Raw genomic sequence first — 18,624 nt, forward strand, 5'->3', positions numbered from 1 at the left:
AATGTTTTCTTACGTGGTTTCAGTGTTGGAGATGGGGACGCGTTTAATCCGACGGCGGAAAGAAATAATGCTCTGCGGAGTCCGGGTCGGTTGTCTCTGCCTGTGTGTCTCCCTGCTGCCGGAGTGTCCCGGTGCTCTTGTATCACTCGCCCTCCAGTGGAGAATGAACAACCCTGATGCGCTTTGATTAGAAACAACACTTCAGCTCGGCAGCGCCTCCCCCCAACGTGGCTGCGCGTGAATTCCCTGCGTGCGCGTGATCGTTCAAGTGTGTATAAAGCGTGTGCGCAAACGAGTGAATGAGTGTGTCTTGGGTTGACAGAGTGAGTCATCCAGCAGTGCCGGATCCAGCTCCTATGGCGATCGGTTTTAACGTGAAACCGTCAGACTGGGTGTCTGTTGCAGAAATCTGTAATTCAGTTCTTTCTAGTCCAAAACATTTCAGATACGCACAGTGACATTCTTCCTATTAACTGTCATTTCAGATATGTACAACGTCATTTTTCCTATAGGACCAATTACGTCACTTTTGCCATTCATGTGTATTGGGGCTTTTAATATTCAGATATCAACAACGTTATTTTAGATATCCAGAATATTCATTCAGCAGTAAAATTATTACTAGACAAAACTCACATTTCAAATACCTACAATGTAATTTTTACTAGTCATAATTTTCAATTCAGATATCCAAAATGAAAAAAAAAAAAACTATTACAACAACAACAAAAAAAGATGCAACACATACCACCAGACAAAGTTTGGGAAATTTATTAAGAATGAAAAAATGAAATCTCCTGTTTAAAAAAAATAAGGAGTTGGGGTGCTCCACTCATTCAAATTGATCCTGTTTGCTTTAGTATGCAGAATTATGTAATAAGGCATTACGTCAAGTATCTAAAACTATTTCTAAAGCTTATGTTCGGAGAGGCATGGAAGATTGTAATGCTTAACAGCAAAAAGACAACAAATCAGGTCAATATTAAGGGATATATAATTGCAGTCACATGACCTAAAACGGGTACTGAACTTTCCAGTAGGACAATGACCCAAAGCATAAATTCAACACAACACTGGATGGGACAATTCTCTGAATCTCTGTGATCTGTTAATATGACTGAGCATGTCATGATCATGAAAACCAGCCGGGAAGAATGAGTTAAACTGTTCAAATCCAGGTATGCATAGCTTTAACGACTTACCCAAGAAGTCTCAAAGCTCCCTTTGTCTTTAGGGTTATTGCATTGATTGGCAAAATGGCAATTTTATCCAATTAAAATCACCACACAACAAAACAGTGCAAAAAGTGGATAAATCTGAATACTTTCTGAAATCACTGTAGATTTTGGGGCAAATCAGCATAAGGATATATACAATTCGACTTCAGGCCGCGCATTGAAAGTAGTCAGTGGAGATCCTTTCAAGTCGTACTACTGTATGCTTGTAAATGTTTCTGTGTGTGTGTGTGTATGTGTCTGCTCAGGGTACCTTCTAAGCAGCACTCTGTGGTCCTTTCCTCTTCTGCTGTCCTGGTGTGCCTCATTAAAGCCCAGTTACAGCACTCCTCCTCATGCCTGCAGCAGATGGACAGAAGCAGGGTGATAATATTCCTGGGAGTTTGGAGAGGCGTCAATGTTTATATAACCCAGAGAATCTTATTAAAAAGCCACTCTCCTTCTGCCCTGAACTCAGGGTTAATTAGCTCACTTCCTAGTTGTCGGTATGCATGAAGGCCTCTCGGTGGTCACGATAGTTGTTATGGGTGACCAACTGTTTTATCTCCTGTTGCCTGTTGGGATTCTCCTCTGCAGAGGAGCTGCGACTGAGAACGACACAGTGTTTATGTAGTCTGTAATACACATGCACACACACTAGCCCACACGCATATTAAATCCACAGCCAAAGAGTCACATTTACATGGAAACAAGCTGACGTGCAGAGAGCGGGCTTACGCACGGAAATCCCAGCACTCACAGAATGTGTAATTATGCCTGAAAATGTGTAAAAGAGACAAAAATGTGTCGTTGGTCATGCTTAAATGAAAATATTTAGAATTGTGGCACAATTCAGTGCACACAGAAATGTTCCCTTCCCCAATTTGATGCAATTCAGTGTGAGATGCAACAGAGGCTTAAGTGGATATTAAAGTCAGAATTCTGATTTGACTTTCTAGGATTAGGAAAAGTCAAGGCAGACAGTTGGCACAAACATGAACATGGATAAGTACCTACTATATATTCTTTGTTAGTTATGACACAGGTGGTCTTGCCTAGAATCAAATTTATGTTCTTCTGAAAGGTATTTCAATGATATTGTTACCTAGGAGATGATAGGAAGTAGGTCATCAGAAAAGTTCCCCACTTCCCTCTGCTCCCGAGTGAAAAGTAGATACAGTACCATATATACATGCTCACCTACTGTACAGTGGATCGTGGTTTGTGGCCTTCTTTTTATGCAATGCTGTTAACACCATTTTAATATACTCAACATGTTTTAGTCTTCTCTATTGTACTCTTGTTCCTTTTTTCCACCATTATCTAGTCTTAGCATTGTCACAAGGACTATGGGGTATGAAAGCTCTGTTTCAAGGAAAACACTAAGCATGACACAACAATGACAAGTGATACATTTTAAGGCAGACAAAATGCAAACAAACCAAATTTAAGGACTGAACGAAAAATAATAAGACCTAAAGAGGAACTGTTTGAAAACTGACTACAAGAAGTAAACACCTAAAAGAAAAGCTTTTTAGGTGCTGACAAAGAGTAATTTGAAAATATATTATAGACACAGAGAGAAGATTTGTTAGGTAAAATAGAAATGGAAACACAATATTAAGTTCACCAATAAGGCACAAAACTCCACTCCAAAAAAGTACAATAATAGCCACATTTATTTTAATTACAAGCAAATTCCCTTTACACTATATATTTTTTATTAACTTCATGTTTTATCCTTTATGTCATACATACATTTACATTTCCAGAGTGCATACACTTAACTTGATGAAATTGGGGGATAGGACTGTTAAATTAAGTGTTTCAAGACATAAAAGAAGGATGTCTCATATATCTTATGAGACATGTCAAATACTGCTCATCACAAGCATTACTCAGTAGTGGTATTGTACTAAAAAGTGCACACGGCCTATTCAATATCAGACAGCTTCATATAATATAATATAATATAATGGCAAATTAAACGATGATGCATTTCACACATTCAACATCAAACAAGGCAAACCTATTCAAAGGCACAGGACTCTCACATCAATATCATCTTCAAAAATTAGTTTGTACTTACATTTCAGGTAATCCTCCACTTTCAACTTTCTTTTTTTTTTCTTCAAATCAAATGACACCTGTGAGTCAAATGGCACTGGGCAATTAGGAAGTAAAAGGCACTTCCTTATTGGTACTGAATGGGCACAGTTCATATCACATGAAAGAGTTCAGTTATTCATGAGACCATGTTAATGCTGGTTAATGTTCGAGATAGAAACTGGAGGTTTGGGGTCTGCTTAAAAATAACTGAACTTTTTCTAAACTACTCCTACCAGTGGTGGTTTAATATTGAGAATAATCGCAGTGGGCAACATTTCTGTAGCCCCAGTCTGTGTATTAGGTGACTGCACACACAATCTGCTGCAGGTACAAAATGAACCAGTTAAGAGGAAGACCATTCTATAAAACTACAACAAGATCCTCTTTTGAGTTTGAATGTACTGTATCACTTCAAACGGAGAACAGTAAAGAATACAATAAGCAACCTCTTGACTCGAGCTAGCTAATTTTGGATCTAAGTAAAAGGTTTGTTTTATTTTAGTATCAGCCACTTTACACCAGAGTGATGTTTCAAGACACACTGGGTTCACGGTTTTGCAGGATCTGAGAAAATAGATTTACATTTAATAAACAACTCTGCTACAGAGCTACTGTTACATTTACAGCTCCTCAAATACATGCAGATACTGTACAGCACACTTTCCCTTCACTTCCTCTGGGCAGATTGGCCCATAAAAAACACAAAGTTGACAAAAATTAAACAAAAAAAAAAAAAAAAAAAAAGAACCACTTAGTACTGCATAATACATCCATGCAAAATATCATACAAAACAAACAATGGTTAAAACATTATGGGTTTAAAACAAAATAGCAGCAACACATAGGCTTAGTTCTGTGAGAACAAAATCAAGAACCAGGAGGCACCAGTGCCTCTGGGTTTAAGTAAAAGTTACATAATTACATAGAGAGCCTTCAGTGCAAATATGTAAAGGTGAACCTAAGTCCTATAAAGATGGAAGCTTTAAAGGCTGAATATGTGGTGGTTTCTCTACAGTACATGGTGACTCCACTTAAATGACAATGTCCACTGTAAGTGAATTCAAAACCTTGGCAACACACACCTCACTGATCACCACCACTGTCAATATTATGATACTAAAAAATAATAAGAAGAATCTACTCTCTCTATGCAATAGTTCAAGTAAATTATTCCTGCAAATAGTGCTTTATAACACATCCTGTGGCCGTACCGAAAGAGACGACAACATACAGGTAACATACAAATACACAAAATTTACCATTTACATTAAACATTTTTTTGGACAAGACTGCACTCTACGCACAATGGACCTCTACTCACCAATAAAGGCTCAGATTTGATTTAATCCTCCCACCGGTTAAACTTAGGGCCAAAGTTAGGGCAGTCTCATCCTAGAGCTGTGGTCATAAACACATCCACCAATTAGTGTCCCAGTGTGAAGCAATGCGCCCAGGTTGAATCTCTAAAGGGGCGTATCGTAGACTCGTTCTGATGATCCTTCCTCCATGTCATCCTCCGACTGTGATGCTTTGTGGTTGAGCTTCTCTGTTGTTGATGAGGCAACAAGGTTTCCCTGGACGTCATCGTCGCTAAGCTTGACCTTGCTGCTGTCCTGAACAAACTCTTGGATCTCAACGGGTAGCCGGCGAAATTTGTCCTGATATTCCTGGTCCAGATCGCTCTGCAGCTGCAGAGGCAGAAAATACAGAACAACCAAAAATTCCTGAATGAGAGAGAAGATGAAACCTCCAATCTGGAGTGTGGTACATATTTAAATATAAATTTATTGATGTTCACAAAGCCTTGCAGAAACAGATCACAGTCAAGAACTTTGCAATCAAAAAAAACATTAAATCCCAAAGGACCCAATGGATACTAAAGCATTTATTCCTCTCAACCTTTCACAAGCTATGTCATATGTTCCCAACAACAACGACAAAAATTGTTGTTATACCTAAAAGCAAGAAAGCAAAAATGTTAGCATACATGTAATGCATGGCTACTTGACTTTCCAAGTATATTTTCCAGGTTACAAAAAAATGGCCAATAACTAGCCATGGAAAAGTAACAACAGCATAGTGGATGAGTATCCTAACTCAAAACTCAAAACAAGGGCTGGAAACAGAGCAATAGCCTTGGAATGACCTTGAACCCTGAAATTCAGCACTGAATGTACAGTAGAGGAAGCCCAGGATCCTTCTGCACCTGTGTAATATAGACTCCTCTCTTTAAGTTGAAAGGCAAAGCTGTTTTCTCCCAGGCATAGACTCCCCCAATGATTACAGATGACAAGATTGTATTCATTTCATCGTGAGCCAATAATTGCTGTAATGCTGATTTCTCTGTTTAACTACTTGGCTGGCTCCCATGGGAGAGCAGTAATTAAAAGAAAAGCTGCTAAGATGAATGGTGTCAGCGTCTCTCAGCTCAATACAGTTATGTCAGCATTATAAAAGATCAAAAATACCTGCAGGTTCGGAGAGGATTTATCTGGAATCCATATTTTGTCAGAGAGGCCTTTGTTATTCGAATAAGGGCCCACTTCAGACTCACACGGAACCTCTAGCTCAGAAGTGAACACAAACAATCTTAATAGAAAAATGCATGATAAGACTTAATCAGAATGATTCTATAAATCTGCAAAAAGTTGGAGCTGACATAACCTTTGCAAGGACTTCAGACAAAAAAGGCAAATACTGGCCATGAAATTCACAGTTGGCAGAGACTTTCTGCCAGTGTTTTCAAGAGTGAGTGAAAAGACAGGGGAGAGGAAGGTCAAGGAGCACTATACAGCTTTGTTGACTTTTCAATTATCTGTCCTCTCCACTTGACTTTATGACATGGCACATCCATTTCACTAAAAAGTGTGCATACAAAAATGAGAAAAATAACATTTACTGAAATACTATCCTTGTGAAAAATATTGCAGTATTTCTGCTTTGGTTAAGTAATTCTACTTCTGCTACTTCAAACTTTGACTCTACTACATTTCAGAGGTAAAGTTTACTGTTACTCATTACATTTTAATAACTATACTGTAGTTAATAGTTACTTTTCAGATTCAGCTTAACAGTACAAAATAGACTTATGACTTCCTGGTAGAAAGTAATGTGAAGTAATTCAAATTTTATGATTTAGATTAAAACATGTGATTAAGAAATCAGCTCCAAGTACTTCTTCCACTAATGCAAATTACAACATTATTACAAATCTTAAATACATTGTCATATTGTTCATTAGATTATTATTGGGTTATGTATGTGGGTGTGAAATTATAACAGATCTTGTTTTAATATCAAACAAATTCTGCAGTCTTGCTTGAAACTTACACTTCAGTATTAGTCTAAGAAAATGTTTAATGTTCCCTTGTCCAAGCCAGCAAAAGACTGTGGAATTTAAGTTTAAAAAAAATGGTTGCCAGGTTGTCTTAAGGTTGAGTTGTAATATTATCGAGACTTTTCATCACAGTTAATACCTTAATAGAAATCCATGCACATATTTTCAATATATCTCCACACAACCCATACTTTGTTACTTTTCAATTTTGTCATCTGCACTTACCACAGCATCTTGTCTTTGTATTAAAACCTGAGCTACGACCTAAAAATTAAAGTAAGGGACATATGCAATTATTGTGTAGTGCAGTACAAGCTCTATCAACCAGATAACATTAAATAGCCCCACTACTTGATGCTGTCTGTCATTGTGAAGAATGAACAAGCTTTTGACTTGTGTCGTTCTGATGGTTTGAGTAGTACAGCCAAGCCTGGTGAAGCCCCACCAAGCACAGCATTTCAAGGTCACCTTGAACAACATAATTCCCTCCTTCCCCTCCTATCCTCCATCTCTCTCTCTCTTTCTCTATATCTTTCCTTTTCTCTCTCTCTTTGCTCCTTTCATTCTTTGTCACCCTCTCCACGGGTCTCACAGAGCGGACATGAAGCACATCACAACCAGATGGCTAAAGATGCACCACAGCTCATATCTCTCTCCTCCCACTCTGCACTGCGCATGACCTACTTAGGGGTGGGACAGTCTGCACAGTGTGTGTGTGTGTGCGTGTACATATGCAATCTGCCTTTACCCTGCCTGCCAAGGCACAACCACCCTATGATTAAAGCTGTCATCTTTCTCCCATCTGATGGCACATGTGAAAGAGGTGGGATCAGGGAGCAGAGCAGTCTGAGGGGGCACCAGGCATGTGTGCATGTATGTGTGTCTTCTGTGAATGTAATCAACAGCTCAGAAGCTTGCAGTGATGACCGTCTGTCCGTCTGCTGATTGATAAAGACAGCACTTTGCTTCGATCAAGGGACAGTCTGAATTGCATAAAATATCAAGACATGATAGAAATAATAAATTGGAGAATAGAACGCTAAACCTACAGTCTTTTAAGTGGTTAACCCAATCCAAGGCTTTATCATTACCATGTTCCATCTGACATTATATCACTTTGGCAATGAAGAAATCTCTTCACAGACATACAGGAAATAGGGTGAAGGCATAAGACCATTCGCTGCAATTAATTCTGACTTGAAACTTCAGATCATCAAGTGATGCTTTAAAAGTATATATTACAGGTCATTTCTAAACAGTATGTCACCAAGGTCAAGCACTGCACATTTGCCTCTGTGTGTCTGTGTGTGTGAGTGCACATGTATGGTTTTGCTAAAGTATGTGTGATGCATAATTACAGTAAATACAGTGCATGGTCCAGTTTCTGTTTGAAAGCAAACCGCTAGCAGCAGTTACCCTGCCAACCTTTAAATCTGTCTCTCATCTCCGAAGACCTGTCATCTGTCAACAAACCACATGCCCATACACACACTTTTCTGCTTTTCTTAAAATACAGCACTCAGTGACCTTCTTCACCAGCTGTCCTCATTTTGAAAAGCTATCGAGGGAAGCAGAGAAGGCCTCCAAAGAGCCAAATTAATTCTTTGCTTTGAGCCATGACATAAAGCCTGCTGAAGCACCAACAAAAGAGCCTTTACCCAGCAACACACTGCACTGCACCTGCAGTAAGCAACTATGTTAATTGTGCCTCATCAGTATGGGGGTCTACAGGAAGAAGATGCTACTTGGTCATATCTTTAAATCTATGTTATAGCCAGTTGCTCATCCTACTCAAACTCTTTCCATGAAGCTGGAAGTTGGTTTATGTGTCCTGAACTCGGGATACACTGTATTCTCAAACACGGGTCATTGGGGCAAAACCAAGAGATGAGACAGGGTCACCACCCTGTCAGCATTAGAGGCTTTTTGAAGAAATACTTCAAGTGGTTAGTCGTGCAATGCATTTTATATATCTGGATGTGTATAACTGAGCAAGAGAGGATAAGGAAATGCCATCGCTTCATTTACATTCTTTCCAATGTATGATCATAACTATGAAAATGAACTGTGGCAGCCAAATGCAAGAGAATGAACAGCATGGGTAATGAAACAGAGGTAGAGGCATCTGCTACTCAGAGTGGTCTGGATGATCCCCTTCATCGTAATGCTCCTCTTTATCTACTATCTCTCTTTCTGCATGTCAGTGCCCTGTCTTGACTTCTCTCAGATAATTAATCTGCTGCTTAGCAGGAGTTTTTCTTGGAGTCTTTTCTTCAGGTCAAGGAATGTGAAAAAGAAACACTCCTGCATACCTCCACCATGCATGTGAAGTAACGAGTATTACCCCTAAAAGGACTGGTTCAAAAGAGACAGATAGCCACTGTAAATTTGGAAGCATTCTAGAAAGCACTACTTGCAGCATTCTTTAAACTTCAATACAGTAAATGAAATGAGTGTGAAATTAAATGAATCTTGTATAATGAATTTGAACAAACAAGAGTGAAAGGACATTTTTAGTGACAGGATTTTTCTTAACCTTGTAGGGCCACTTGAAGTCAGCACAATTACTATGGCTTTATAGACACATCATCACTGACCTGTAATCAGATCAGTGATGATGGTGAGTTGGCTGTGTTAGCAAACAGCATTTTATTTACATATCCAGAACACACGGAGCAACATGCAATCCAATACAGTGGCTATGCCATGAATTCTACTTTTACAAGTTACAATTGCTCAGTTTTTACGTTAAAACTGTCAGAAATGTGATACTTCTACTGTGTGTTTATTATTGAGGTCAAAGTGTTTAGTGGAGTCGTACTGGAGGGCATTATAAGAACAAGTGGTTCTAATGTTTTGGCCACCATGTGTAAATTGAATGAGATTTTTTGGATTGCATTAAATTGCACAGGTGGCCATGGCAACCTGATAAATTCAAATATAAGATTATCTCTACTTTTAGTTCTGTTTGTTTTTCCACAAACCCCTAAAGGAAATGGAGATGCTGGAAAACTGAGTTGGGTAATAATTATATGTAGATTTGTCATCAAGAGAGACCCCTTTAATATAACAGGTAGTCATTTGATCCAGTTTTAATGTAGAAATAGTTATTACTTCAACTTTAAACCTCGCTGCTTGGTGTTACAAAGATGATGTTACAGCTTTTTTTGTTCTGTAAGTTGTGTGAAGTGGATCAACAAATAATTTCCTGACTTTTGGAAATTGTTACTTGGTGAAACACAATTGCGTCGTGTAGAATAACACAGCTTGCAAATCCACTTCAACTGTTTTTATGCTAATTATATAAATCTTTCAAAAGTATAATATTATTATTTTTATTTAAGGTAAATACTAGACATTGAGGGCAAAGCCTCCAGTACTCTTTATCTTTTCAAATTCTACTATCCTCTTGCATCGTATTTAATACTTCTTTTGAATATAATATTCATTCCTGTACTTCATTTCTTAAGGTGAAGCAAATTTTTAAAAATCTAATTTGGCTCAGGCTAAAAACAAATAGGTAGAGAGGACAGTTTCCAGCAGGGGTTCAGTAAAACGTTCCTTAGACAGAGCATAACAATGGAGAGCTTCATTTGCACATGTGGGCATACATAATGAACATTTGTTCACTGATCTAAAATAGCAACTAGCATAATAGAGCAATACAGTTAGTAAACATGCGATGTTCTATGTGGGTATTAGGTGTGTGTGTGCGCGCGCACGTGTGTCCGGTAAAAGTGCATTATTGATGCAAACTCGACAGGCACAAATAAGGCAGATCAAAGTCTGTGATCAGAGAACATAGTGGCCACCCCTACATCTCCCAGAGAGAGAGAGGGCCACAGACGGAGGAAGAGTCAGCCATGCACTTGCTCTCTTTTTTTAACTCCAGTACGCCATGTGTCCTCCAACCTGTTTGCTGCCCCTTTCTAAACCCCCCCCTCCCACTGCTTTCTTCTACCTCCACTAATCATCCCTGGGATTGCGTCATGAGGACTCAATTCCAAATTAACAGATTGCAGAGAGTCATGAAGGTTAGAAGAGGATATGAGAGGTGGGGAGAAGGAGAGTGGGGGACCCGAGTTTCCATGACGACTCCACAGGACTACTGCTTGTTGAACGCATTAGTGTGTGAGCGCATATGCGTGCTTCTGTGTGTTGATTCGAGGCTTGCACAGTGAGGGCGCACCATCAGATTTTTTCTCCTTTTAATATAACTAAAAAGGAATTAGCGTGCCCCCCATGTAAAAACATTCACACTAAGCACACATACACCAACGCACAATGCTGTGAAACATATTGCCCAATCACTCCTTCATATACCTTTCATAGCCAAACACAGCATGATGGGGATTACTATTACAAACACAACATGGCCTGGTACGTTTGTAGTCAAGTCTGGTCATAAAACCTTCAAAGAGCCAAGGATTTTCTCCACTAAGTGTGCATGCAAAATTATAAAAGGTAAACCAGAAAAATACTGTAATAAAAACACACATCTGAAAGAGCCATAGGCCACAAAACAGAGTGTTTAACTTGCATCAACAATCTCATCATCCATATATGCAAAAAATAAAAGGTGGAGATGTTGCAGTGTGTTATGTTTTCCACAAGTAAGAAGAGGAGACAAAGCAGTATGACTACAGGATCTGAAGATGTGCTGAATCTGAAGTTGCCATTGTGCTGAGCACTGATGACTCCTGGGGGCATTTTGATTGGATAATTAGCAGGACAGTAACACCTGAGTGCACATGCTGGTGGAGTGATAACAACCCTCACTGTGCCTCTTTTTCTCTCGCTCCCTTCTCCTTGCACTTAGTATGTATCCCACAGACTCTCCCTAGGACTTCCAGAAAATAAATAAAAATTTAAGAAAGAAAATGATCTGAAAGAAAAAGTCAGATCTTTAAATAACCCTCTATAGCTTCATCTTCTACTTTTTTGAAAACAAGTGACTGTGGAGCTCTGTTCTAAGGTGCTGTTAGCTAGTGTAGCTACTGTAGTTTGGGTTGGTGTGTCACATGCATGTGAGTGCACATTGTAATGGGCCGCTCAGCTTGCAGCCAGGTCTACACCAGGGATGGTTATAGCTGTCCATTAGTGACTGCTCTGAGCTCAGAGGAGAAATTGGGTCAGAACTGTTTCAGAGAAAAGTATGTTATATCTTTCTCTCAGATTCATAAAGGCCAAAACACACTCACACACACACACACACACACACACAGAGTATTTTTATATTAGTCCTGCCCTGGTTACTTATGCCCACAGTCATTAGTCTCCATTGGAGCTTTCTCATTGGAGCTTCTGCATCCATCTATCTGTTGTTGTAGTTTAATTATTATGAAAAAAGGTTTTCCCCATAAACCAATTCACCAAACAACAGAGGGTGCCAACTATATCTGCCCTAAGAACAATTTGAGGGAATTTCAACCATGGTCAACAGATGGCATTCACATAGTGCCTTTATTATTGAAAGCCACATATTCTACAATACTTTATATTCATGCACACAAATTATTAAGTATATGGTGTCAGGGCTGCCATGTGAGGCCATGTAATTATCTGCTCTCTGCTCACCGGGAGCAGTTCTGGGTTTAGTGACTTGTTTAAAAACAATTCCAGATATTTTTGGAAATGGCTAGAGTCAACATATATGATTGTGATGAACATTTATGTAAAGAATTAAGCTCTTACTGTCAAAGGCTATAACGACTAAACTGACTGAGACATAAAGTATATTAATGATATTATGATACTGATTAACCTAACAGTGTTGCTAGCAGCTATTGTCGACTGTACTGTAGACTGCCTCAGCCCATCTCATTAAGCAGGTAGATGAACAGTTTAGCATGGCTTTCCTGTAACATTATGAAATGTAGAATAGAAAGTAAAATTAAAGTAGTAGTTTTATTCCACACAGCCCAAGATAATGCTGATTTAAGTGACATCATCTGAGTCAGCATTATGGCATTTTATCCGATTTTCACACGCTGGGAACAAGGGGCTCTAAACAACGTGATGCAGTAGAGCTCCTCAGGACCTGTTTTTGGTGCAGCATGTGAATTCCATTTATTCACATCACATCATGCAAAAATGCATACTTAACTTTGGTTGTTATTCCACTGTTGTGGGAGGCAACCTGAATATTTAAACATTAATAACTGGGGGCTACTGCTAGTTGTCTACAGTTGTGACCTCTGACATCTCTTGCCTCTTTTACATACACTATTATTGAAAAAGATGGTGCAGATGTGATTGATTTTTATGTAACAGCCTTCTGGTGTATCAAATTTGCCGTGGTCAGGATGTCCATAGGTGATGGATAATCAATTACAATTCTGTAGGAAATAACATCTGCTAATCGAATGAAATCTGACTGCAACGCTAAAGTGATCAGGAAAAGAAAACAACAGCAGCATCTCCTTCTCCTTTCTTTGAGGAAACCTTAGAGGAGAGAGCAAGAGATTCAGTGTTTAGCGAATATTAGACCCTAGTGACACTGTTTCATAAGGCTTATTCTGTCAGGCTTATGCTGTTTATGAAATCACTGTAATGGTGGTGTTATTGAAACAAAATCCCAACTAGCAACCACAGTGAAAGGAGTGCAGTTCAAAAAGCTGGAGTGATTTACCTTAGATATGGCTAATAATGTAAATACAATCATCTTTGATACTACCCTCTGCATAGCATTTTATTTTGACTACTTTTTACTGTGTCTCTGTCCTGCCAATGTGGAAGAGCTACTATATGTGTGTTTGTTGGGCTGGAGGTCTGTAACACACCTCCCACACTCCAAGTGGTTTCAAGGAAACCTGGAGCTGTCACTTTGAAAGTGGGTGGTAATGGAACTCCAACAGCAGACTGATTTATGCCTGTCTAAATCAACATTACCTGACTACAGTAGATAAAATACTGTATGTGATCCTTTTCATTCGACAACACAAGGAAAACAGACTGATCACAGCAGTGGTTCCTTGCCAAGCAGATAATCTTTAAGATATTGGCAGCGCTTGTAGCCTAACAATAGATTGAAAATCTTGAGCGAGATCAAGAAGAGAATACAACAACAAAATAAATGGCTACGTGTTTAATAGATGAACAACTACACTACAAATTGCATTATGGTCATCAAAATACATGTCAATATCTTGTATCATGGTTCTATATTACAAATATCTCATTATTAAAACACTGTGTCTCAATGATTGGGTCCAGAGCCAAATTGTGTGTTCCTGCAGTGCCTGAAACATTTGACAGAATATTATGTTAGTTTGATTTCATACACCATGTAATTAATAGCCTAAAATACTGAAGTTCTCTTGCTTTGAATCACTTATTGGTATAGAGAATCTTGTTCATTAAGTACAGGCCAATCTGTGGCCTCTGTTATGAAGTTATGCTGAGAAGCCATACTGATTACTGCTAAATCAGATTAATAAAGCCACACTGTATTTGGTGTTACATCATATATTCACAGAAAGTATTCTTCATTGAACAGTACTAATGATTTGCAAATCCCAGAGATTACAGAGAAGCAGTGCACATTCGCTTGTTGCCAGTCAGCAGCCCAGGTGATTAAAAGCTTTCTTATCAATGCTGCCACACTGATGCTACGTCAGTTCTGCACACTGGGATGCAACAATAGTCTTACCATGCTCTTCAGCTGCAAACTCATCCTACAATGACAGGTGCAATGAAAAGGTTGGGAACTGTGGAACTCATACAGAAAAAGCAGATCTGATTAAAAAAAAAAAATAGACATACTGACGCACCAATTTTATAATGAGAGCCCCTCATAAAAAGGTGGCACAACGATATTTTATAAGAGCCAAGGACTAATGCAGTCACAGCAACAGAGCTCTAGGTCATGAGGCAATTAGCCAAATTACCCTGAGAGAACACTCTTTCACCAGATGACATTATATATATACTTTAGAAAACTACGTTGAGTACAGGAGAAATTTACATTTACATCTGTGGTAACAGACCACGCTAAAGTGAAAAGAGATTTCTACAAAGTAAACTAAAGCAATCAAAACATATTAAACTGACATTATATGATCCACCCTATTTAGTTATTTAAACATAGATCATCTGAGCATTAATGTGTTGTAAAAGTCTGTGGTATGATTACACCTGTATCTGAACGGTACATTTACTGGTGAATCAGAATTCTACACCACAAAGACAAAAGAAGACTCTAAGCAACTCCATGAAAAGATTTTCTAAAAAGCTGTTGTCAAGTGGTGGATAAATAAACATGTCCTATTCATTTAAAGTTTTGTGAAAAAAGTCAAAGTAAATGACTTATGATTAAATGTTGTGAAAAAATGTGAAAACTTCCAAGAACAGTGATTCTTGTCTATACCCACTGAATGTGCCACCCAGTGGTTAAAATGAGCAACTGTGAGGTTTAGTTAGTTTGTATTAAGTACCTATTTTCATATGCAATAAGCTAAATATTGAGTTTGGATCTGTGTAACATCTACTGTTTGGGACAATATTCATCCTTAACAAAATGCAGTATTTATTTCATTTTCTTACCTTCGGCCTTTCATCCAAGATTTGCTGACGGATGTCCTTGTGCTTCTCCAGGAGTCTCTTCTGTCTTTTACTCTGTGCATCTTCCAACTACAATCAAACACATACACACAGAGAAACTATAAAGTCTTTGCAAGGCATCAGCAAAGTTATTGTATCCACAAATCAGTCAGTGAAAGTCAAATATCTCTAACTTTTTGTCCGTAGTGTATATTTATATGGGTGTGTATATATGTGTGTGTGCAAAGATTGTAACGATGTCATAGTTTAACCGTTGGTTCTCTTACCCGTTTGATGAACTGCACCACCTCATTGACAAATGATCTGTTGATCTCAAGCTTCTCCCTATGTAGAGAGATAGAGTTTGATCAACAGTTAAACAAAGCAGGAGCTCAAGATGACCCAAGCAACTACTGACATCTAGTGGACATATAAGCCACAAACACATGTTAGCCACAAACACCGTATTCCACTTCAAACACTTACTCCTCCGTCACATTCTTCTCTTTAGATTTGGCTTCATTGATTTTCTCTTGTCTTTTCTTGTCCATTTTCTTCTTAAGTTCCTTCTTTTCTCTGTGTGCAGCAAGATAAAGACACAGAAAGATATTGAATATAGAAAAGAAGCAGAGGAAGCAAGAAGCAAAGAAAATATGAGTAACAATGTAGTGTCCTGTGTGTTTGTGTACTACAGTATAAGATGATGACAGCCTTACTTCTCACAGGTGTCTCTCAGCTTCTTGAGCTGAGCACTCTGGCACTCCTCTGCTATAGCAGTCAGCTTTTCAACAAGCTACAAAGAGAGACAAAGTTCATCATAATGTGACAGTAAGAAAAAAAAGTCAAAGAAGATGAGGGAAGTTGATTACTCTTAAATATGTAGATATGTTTTCATTTTTAATTAAACATAAATTTGTTGAGATTTAGGTTATGACCCTATTTTCCCAGCAGCTACCTCCTCCCCTAAGCTTGTATTCATTTTCTTGAATAAACCTTTCTGACACCTCAGCTGTGCAGGTGTACTCAAGCATAACACAGTTATGTTCCAACACCACGAAAAAGAACATGTGCACAGACAGCAACACGAAGGTCTGGAGTTTGTAGCAGATTCATTGCTTGATATGGGTAATGTCCATTAGCTTTTCTGAGCGAGACAGTCAGTTTATTATACAGAACACAAGTGCTTAAGGATGGAACAAGTTCAGTGAAGACACTGGTATATATAAAATACTATATGAACCTTTGGTGAATAAATTGGACAACAGATATGAGATAAAGGTTTATGTAACATTTTCACTCCTACTTGTTTCTATTAGGTCATTTCACTAGAAAACTCAAAAGGGCTTTAAGGGTTAAAAATTAACTAACATGGGTGCCAATCCATCCAGACACACACGCAAATAATGTTTAAAACATTTCATTTCTCCATGCTTCACATAGTCATAGTAATTGAGAACACTGGAGATGGAGTGTAGATCTCTGGAAAGTGAACTCAAAACAGACTATGAGACAGGTTTGTTGTAATCCTGTTGACTACTACTTGACTTCTAGCCAGTCCAGCAGCTCTATCATCTATGTTTATACGTGTGTATCTCTTGAGAGTGTTTGTCAGCACCTGCTTGATGTGTTCTCGTTTCTGGTACTTTTCACTGTAGTACTGCTCCTGTCGGAGCGTGAGGAGCTGTTGCTGCTGCTGCTCTTTGAGTTCTGCAAGCCTCTGGCTGCACTCATGATCCAGGTCACACAGCTCCTGGTCAAGGGTCGAAAGGGATTGCTCGGACCGGCTGGAGACACACAGAGCCAGAGACACAAGCAAACAAAACATCCACAAATCAGGAAACTTGCTTTGATGTTAGCAAAGTTGCCCTTACTAAATGGGAAATGGTCTGCACTTATACAATCAATCACTCATTTGCACTCATCATCACGCACAAACACACAGATGGAGGAGCTGCTATGCAGCTGGCCTGCACTCACCAGGAACGACTAAGTTTACTCACAGGTAAGTCAAGGACACTTCAACATGTGACTGGAGGAGCTGGGACTCGAACCTACAACTCAAACCCTGGAATCAGTGGACAACTGCTCTACCTCCTGAACCATAGTCGCTCACACATTAATTGGAACACGCTAAATAAACGTGCAAAGATTCCAATTGCTTCAATGATTAGAGTATTAGCTCTAACAATAGTTTGAAAATCTTCAGCGAGATAAAGACGAGAATTCAGCAACCCAATAAATAAAATAAAGTGTTTAATAGATGAACCCCTACACTACAAATTGCATTATGGTCGTCAAAATACATGTCTTTCGGTAACTTAGATTTACACATTCACCCATTCAAGACAGTAATTCTACTGATGTGTCAAAGATTGGAAGAAGCCTTATTTAAATGCCTACTTCAGTCTGTTTTTCTTTCTGTAGAGTTTGTTTGTGAACAATATAATATTAAACTGGGGTTTTTTATGTTTATAAGTTGTATTAAAACAGATAATAAAAAGGAAAAGTGTAAGAACATTAATTTACATTATACTATACATTATTCAGAACCTTCACCTACTGTAGTAGTTAGATGCATGAGAGCTGTACCCCTGACTCAAATCTTACTATGTCTCGTCATTTTAATCTAATGAGAGAAAAGGGTGTCTTGTTTTTGTAAGGGATCGGCTATGTTTGCAGATGGACAGAGCAGAGGTTCACAAAGAAGCAACAAAGAAGGCAACCACTGGTGAGACAGTTTCAATGGGAGAATCAGAGGGCTACATACCTTTTCTTACCATCTCGTTTGTGGGTCTTCTGCAGTGCGGTGCGCCGACGCTGATGCTGGCTCTGCAGCTCCGACACACGAGCTGTGTGCTCCTTGATCAGCTCGGTGGTCTTGCGATGGTGTTTTCGAACGAGCTCCTTCATCTCCTTGTACTGCTTCCTCTGCTCTCGAACGAAACCCTTTTGTTGCTTCAACTCCTCTAATGTCTGAGCTTCAAATTCTAAAGACAAAGAATGGAAACAAATAAAAGCACGACCAGAAAGAAAATCAATATATGTGCAAAGCTTGTGCAAACTAGTTTTTCTTACAAACTTGACAGGACTGCAAAAGTCTGTCAGTATCATCTACAGCAACAGCTATGATCAAATAAATACTAAAGCAATTTCTCATACAATTAAGGAAATTCAAAGTCCAATAACACTAAGGCTTGAAAACTTTATCTTACCTGTGAGAACACTGTGAATTATGTCTTCAGACTTCATCAATGGTTTTGATGATCCTTGTTAACAGAAACAAGATAGTTTTACAATAAAGCTGTGACAAAATCTCAAAACTTGACTAAAGTGGATCTGATTTGTGTGTTTTGTTACAAGAATGAAAGTATAATCATGCGTTGTATAGATATAGATAAATAATCTGTGGGGAAAGTAAGAAGA

The 18,624-nt window shown here is 38.6% G+C and overlaps 2 protein-coding genes across 12 annotated transcripts in view; both read right to left on the bottom strand.

Moving 5' to 3' along the window:
* The window catches only part of LOC137102759 (1-phosphatidylinositol 4,5-bisphosphate phosphodiesterase beta-4-like), a 60,370-nt gene extending 60,147 nt beyond the window's left edge, over positions 1-223 (bottom strand). For 2 of the 3 annotated variants that reach the window (XM_067482585.1, XM_067482584.1), the window contains exon 1: positions 14-222. The gene's annotated coding sequence lies outside the window, so the exon portion shown is untranslated. Of the gene's footprint in view, positions 1-13 lie in introns of all 3 variants that reach the window. The other variant, XM_067482587.1, reaches the window with a different exon arrangement.
* Positions 224-3,278: 3,055 nt separating this feature from the next.
* plcb1l (phospholipase C beta 1-like) overlaps positions 3,279-18,624 on the bottom strand; it is a 147,272-nt gene continuing 131,926 nt past the window's right edge. For 4 of the 9 annotated variants that reach the window (XM_067482582.1, XM_067482581.1, XM_067482577.1 and 1 more), the window contains 9 exons: positions 18,414-18,467; positions 17,969-18,188; positions 16,817-16,985; positions 15,918-15,994; positions 15,688-15,777; positions 15,489-15,546; positions 15,205-15,291; positions 5,792-5,886; positions 3,279-5,011 (listed from right to left, as the gene is read on the bottom strand). In XM_067482582.1, the coding sequence (XP_067338683.1) occupies positions 4,747-5,011; positions 5,792-5,886; positions 15,205-15,291; positions 15,489-15,546; positions 15,688-15,777; positions 15,918-15,994; positions 16,817-16,985; positions 17,969-18,188; positions 18,414-18,467 (1,115 nt within the window). In that variant the 3' untranslated portion in view covers positions 3,279-4,746. The other 5 variants (XM_067482576.1, XM_067482580.1, XM_067482579.1 and 2 more) reach the window with 5 other exon arrangements.

Source organism: Channa argus, chromosome 17, assembly GCF_033026475.1.
Source record: "Channa argus isolate prfri chromosome 17, Channa argus male v1.0, whole genome shotgun sequence".
Taxonomy (NCBI): domain Eukaryota; kingdom Metazoa; phylum Chordata; class Actinopteri; order Anabantiformes; family Channidae; genus Channa; species Channa argus.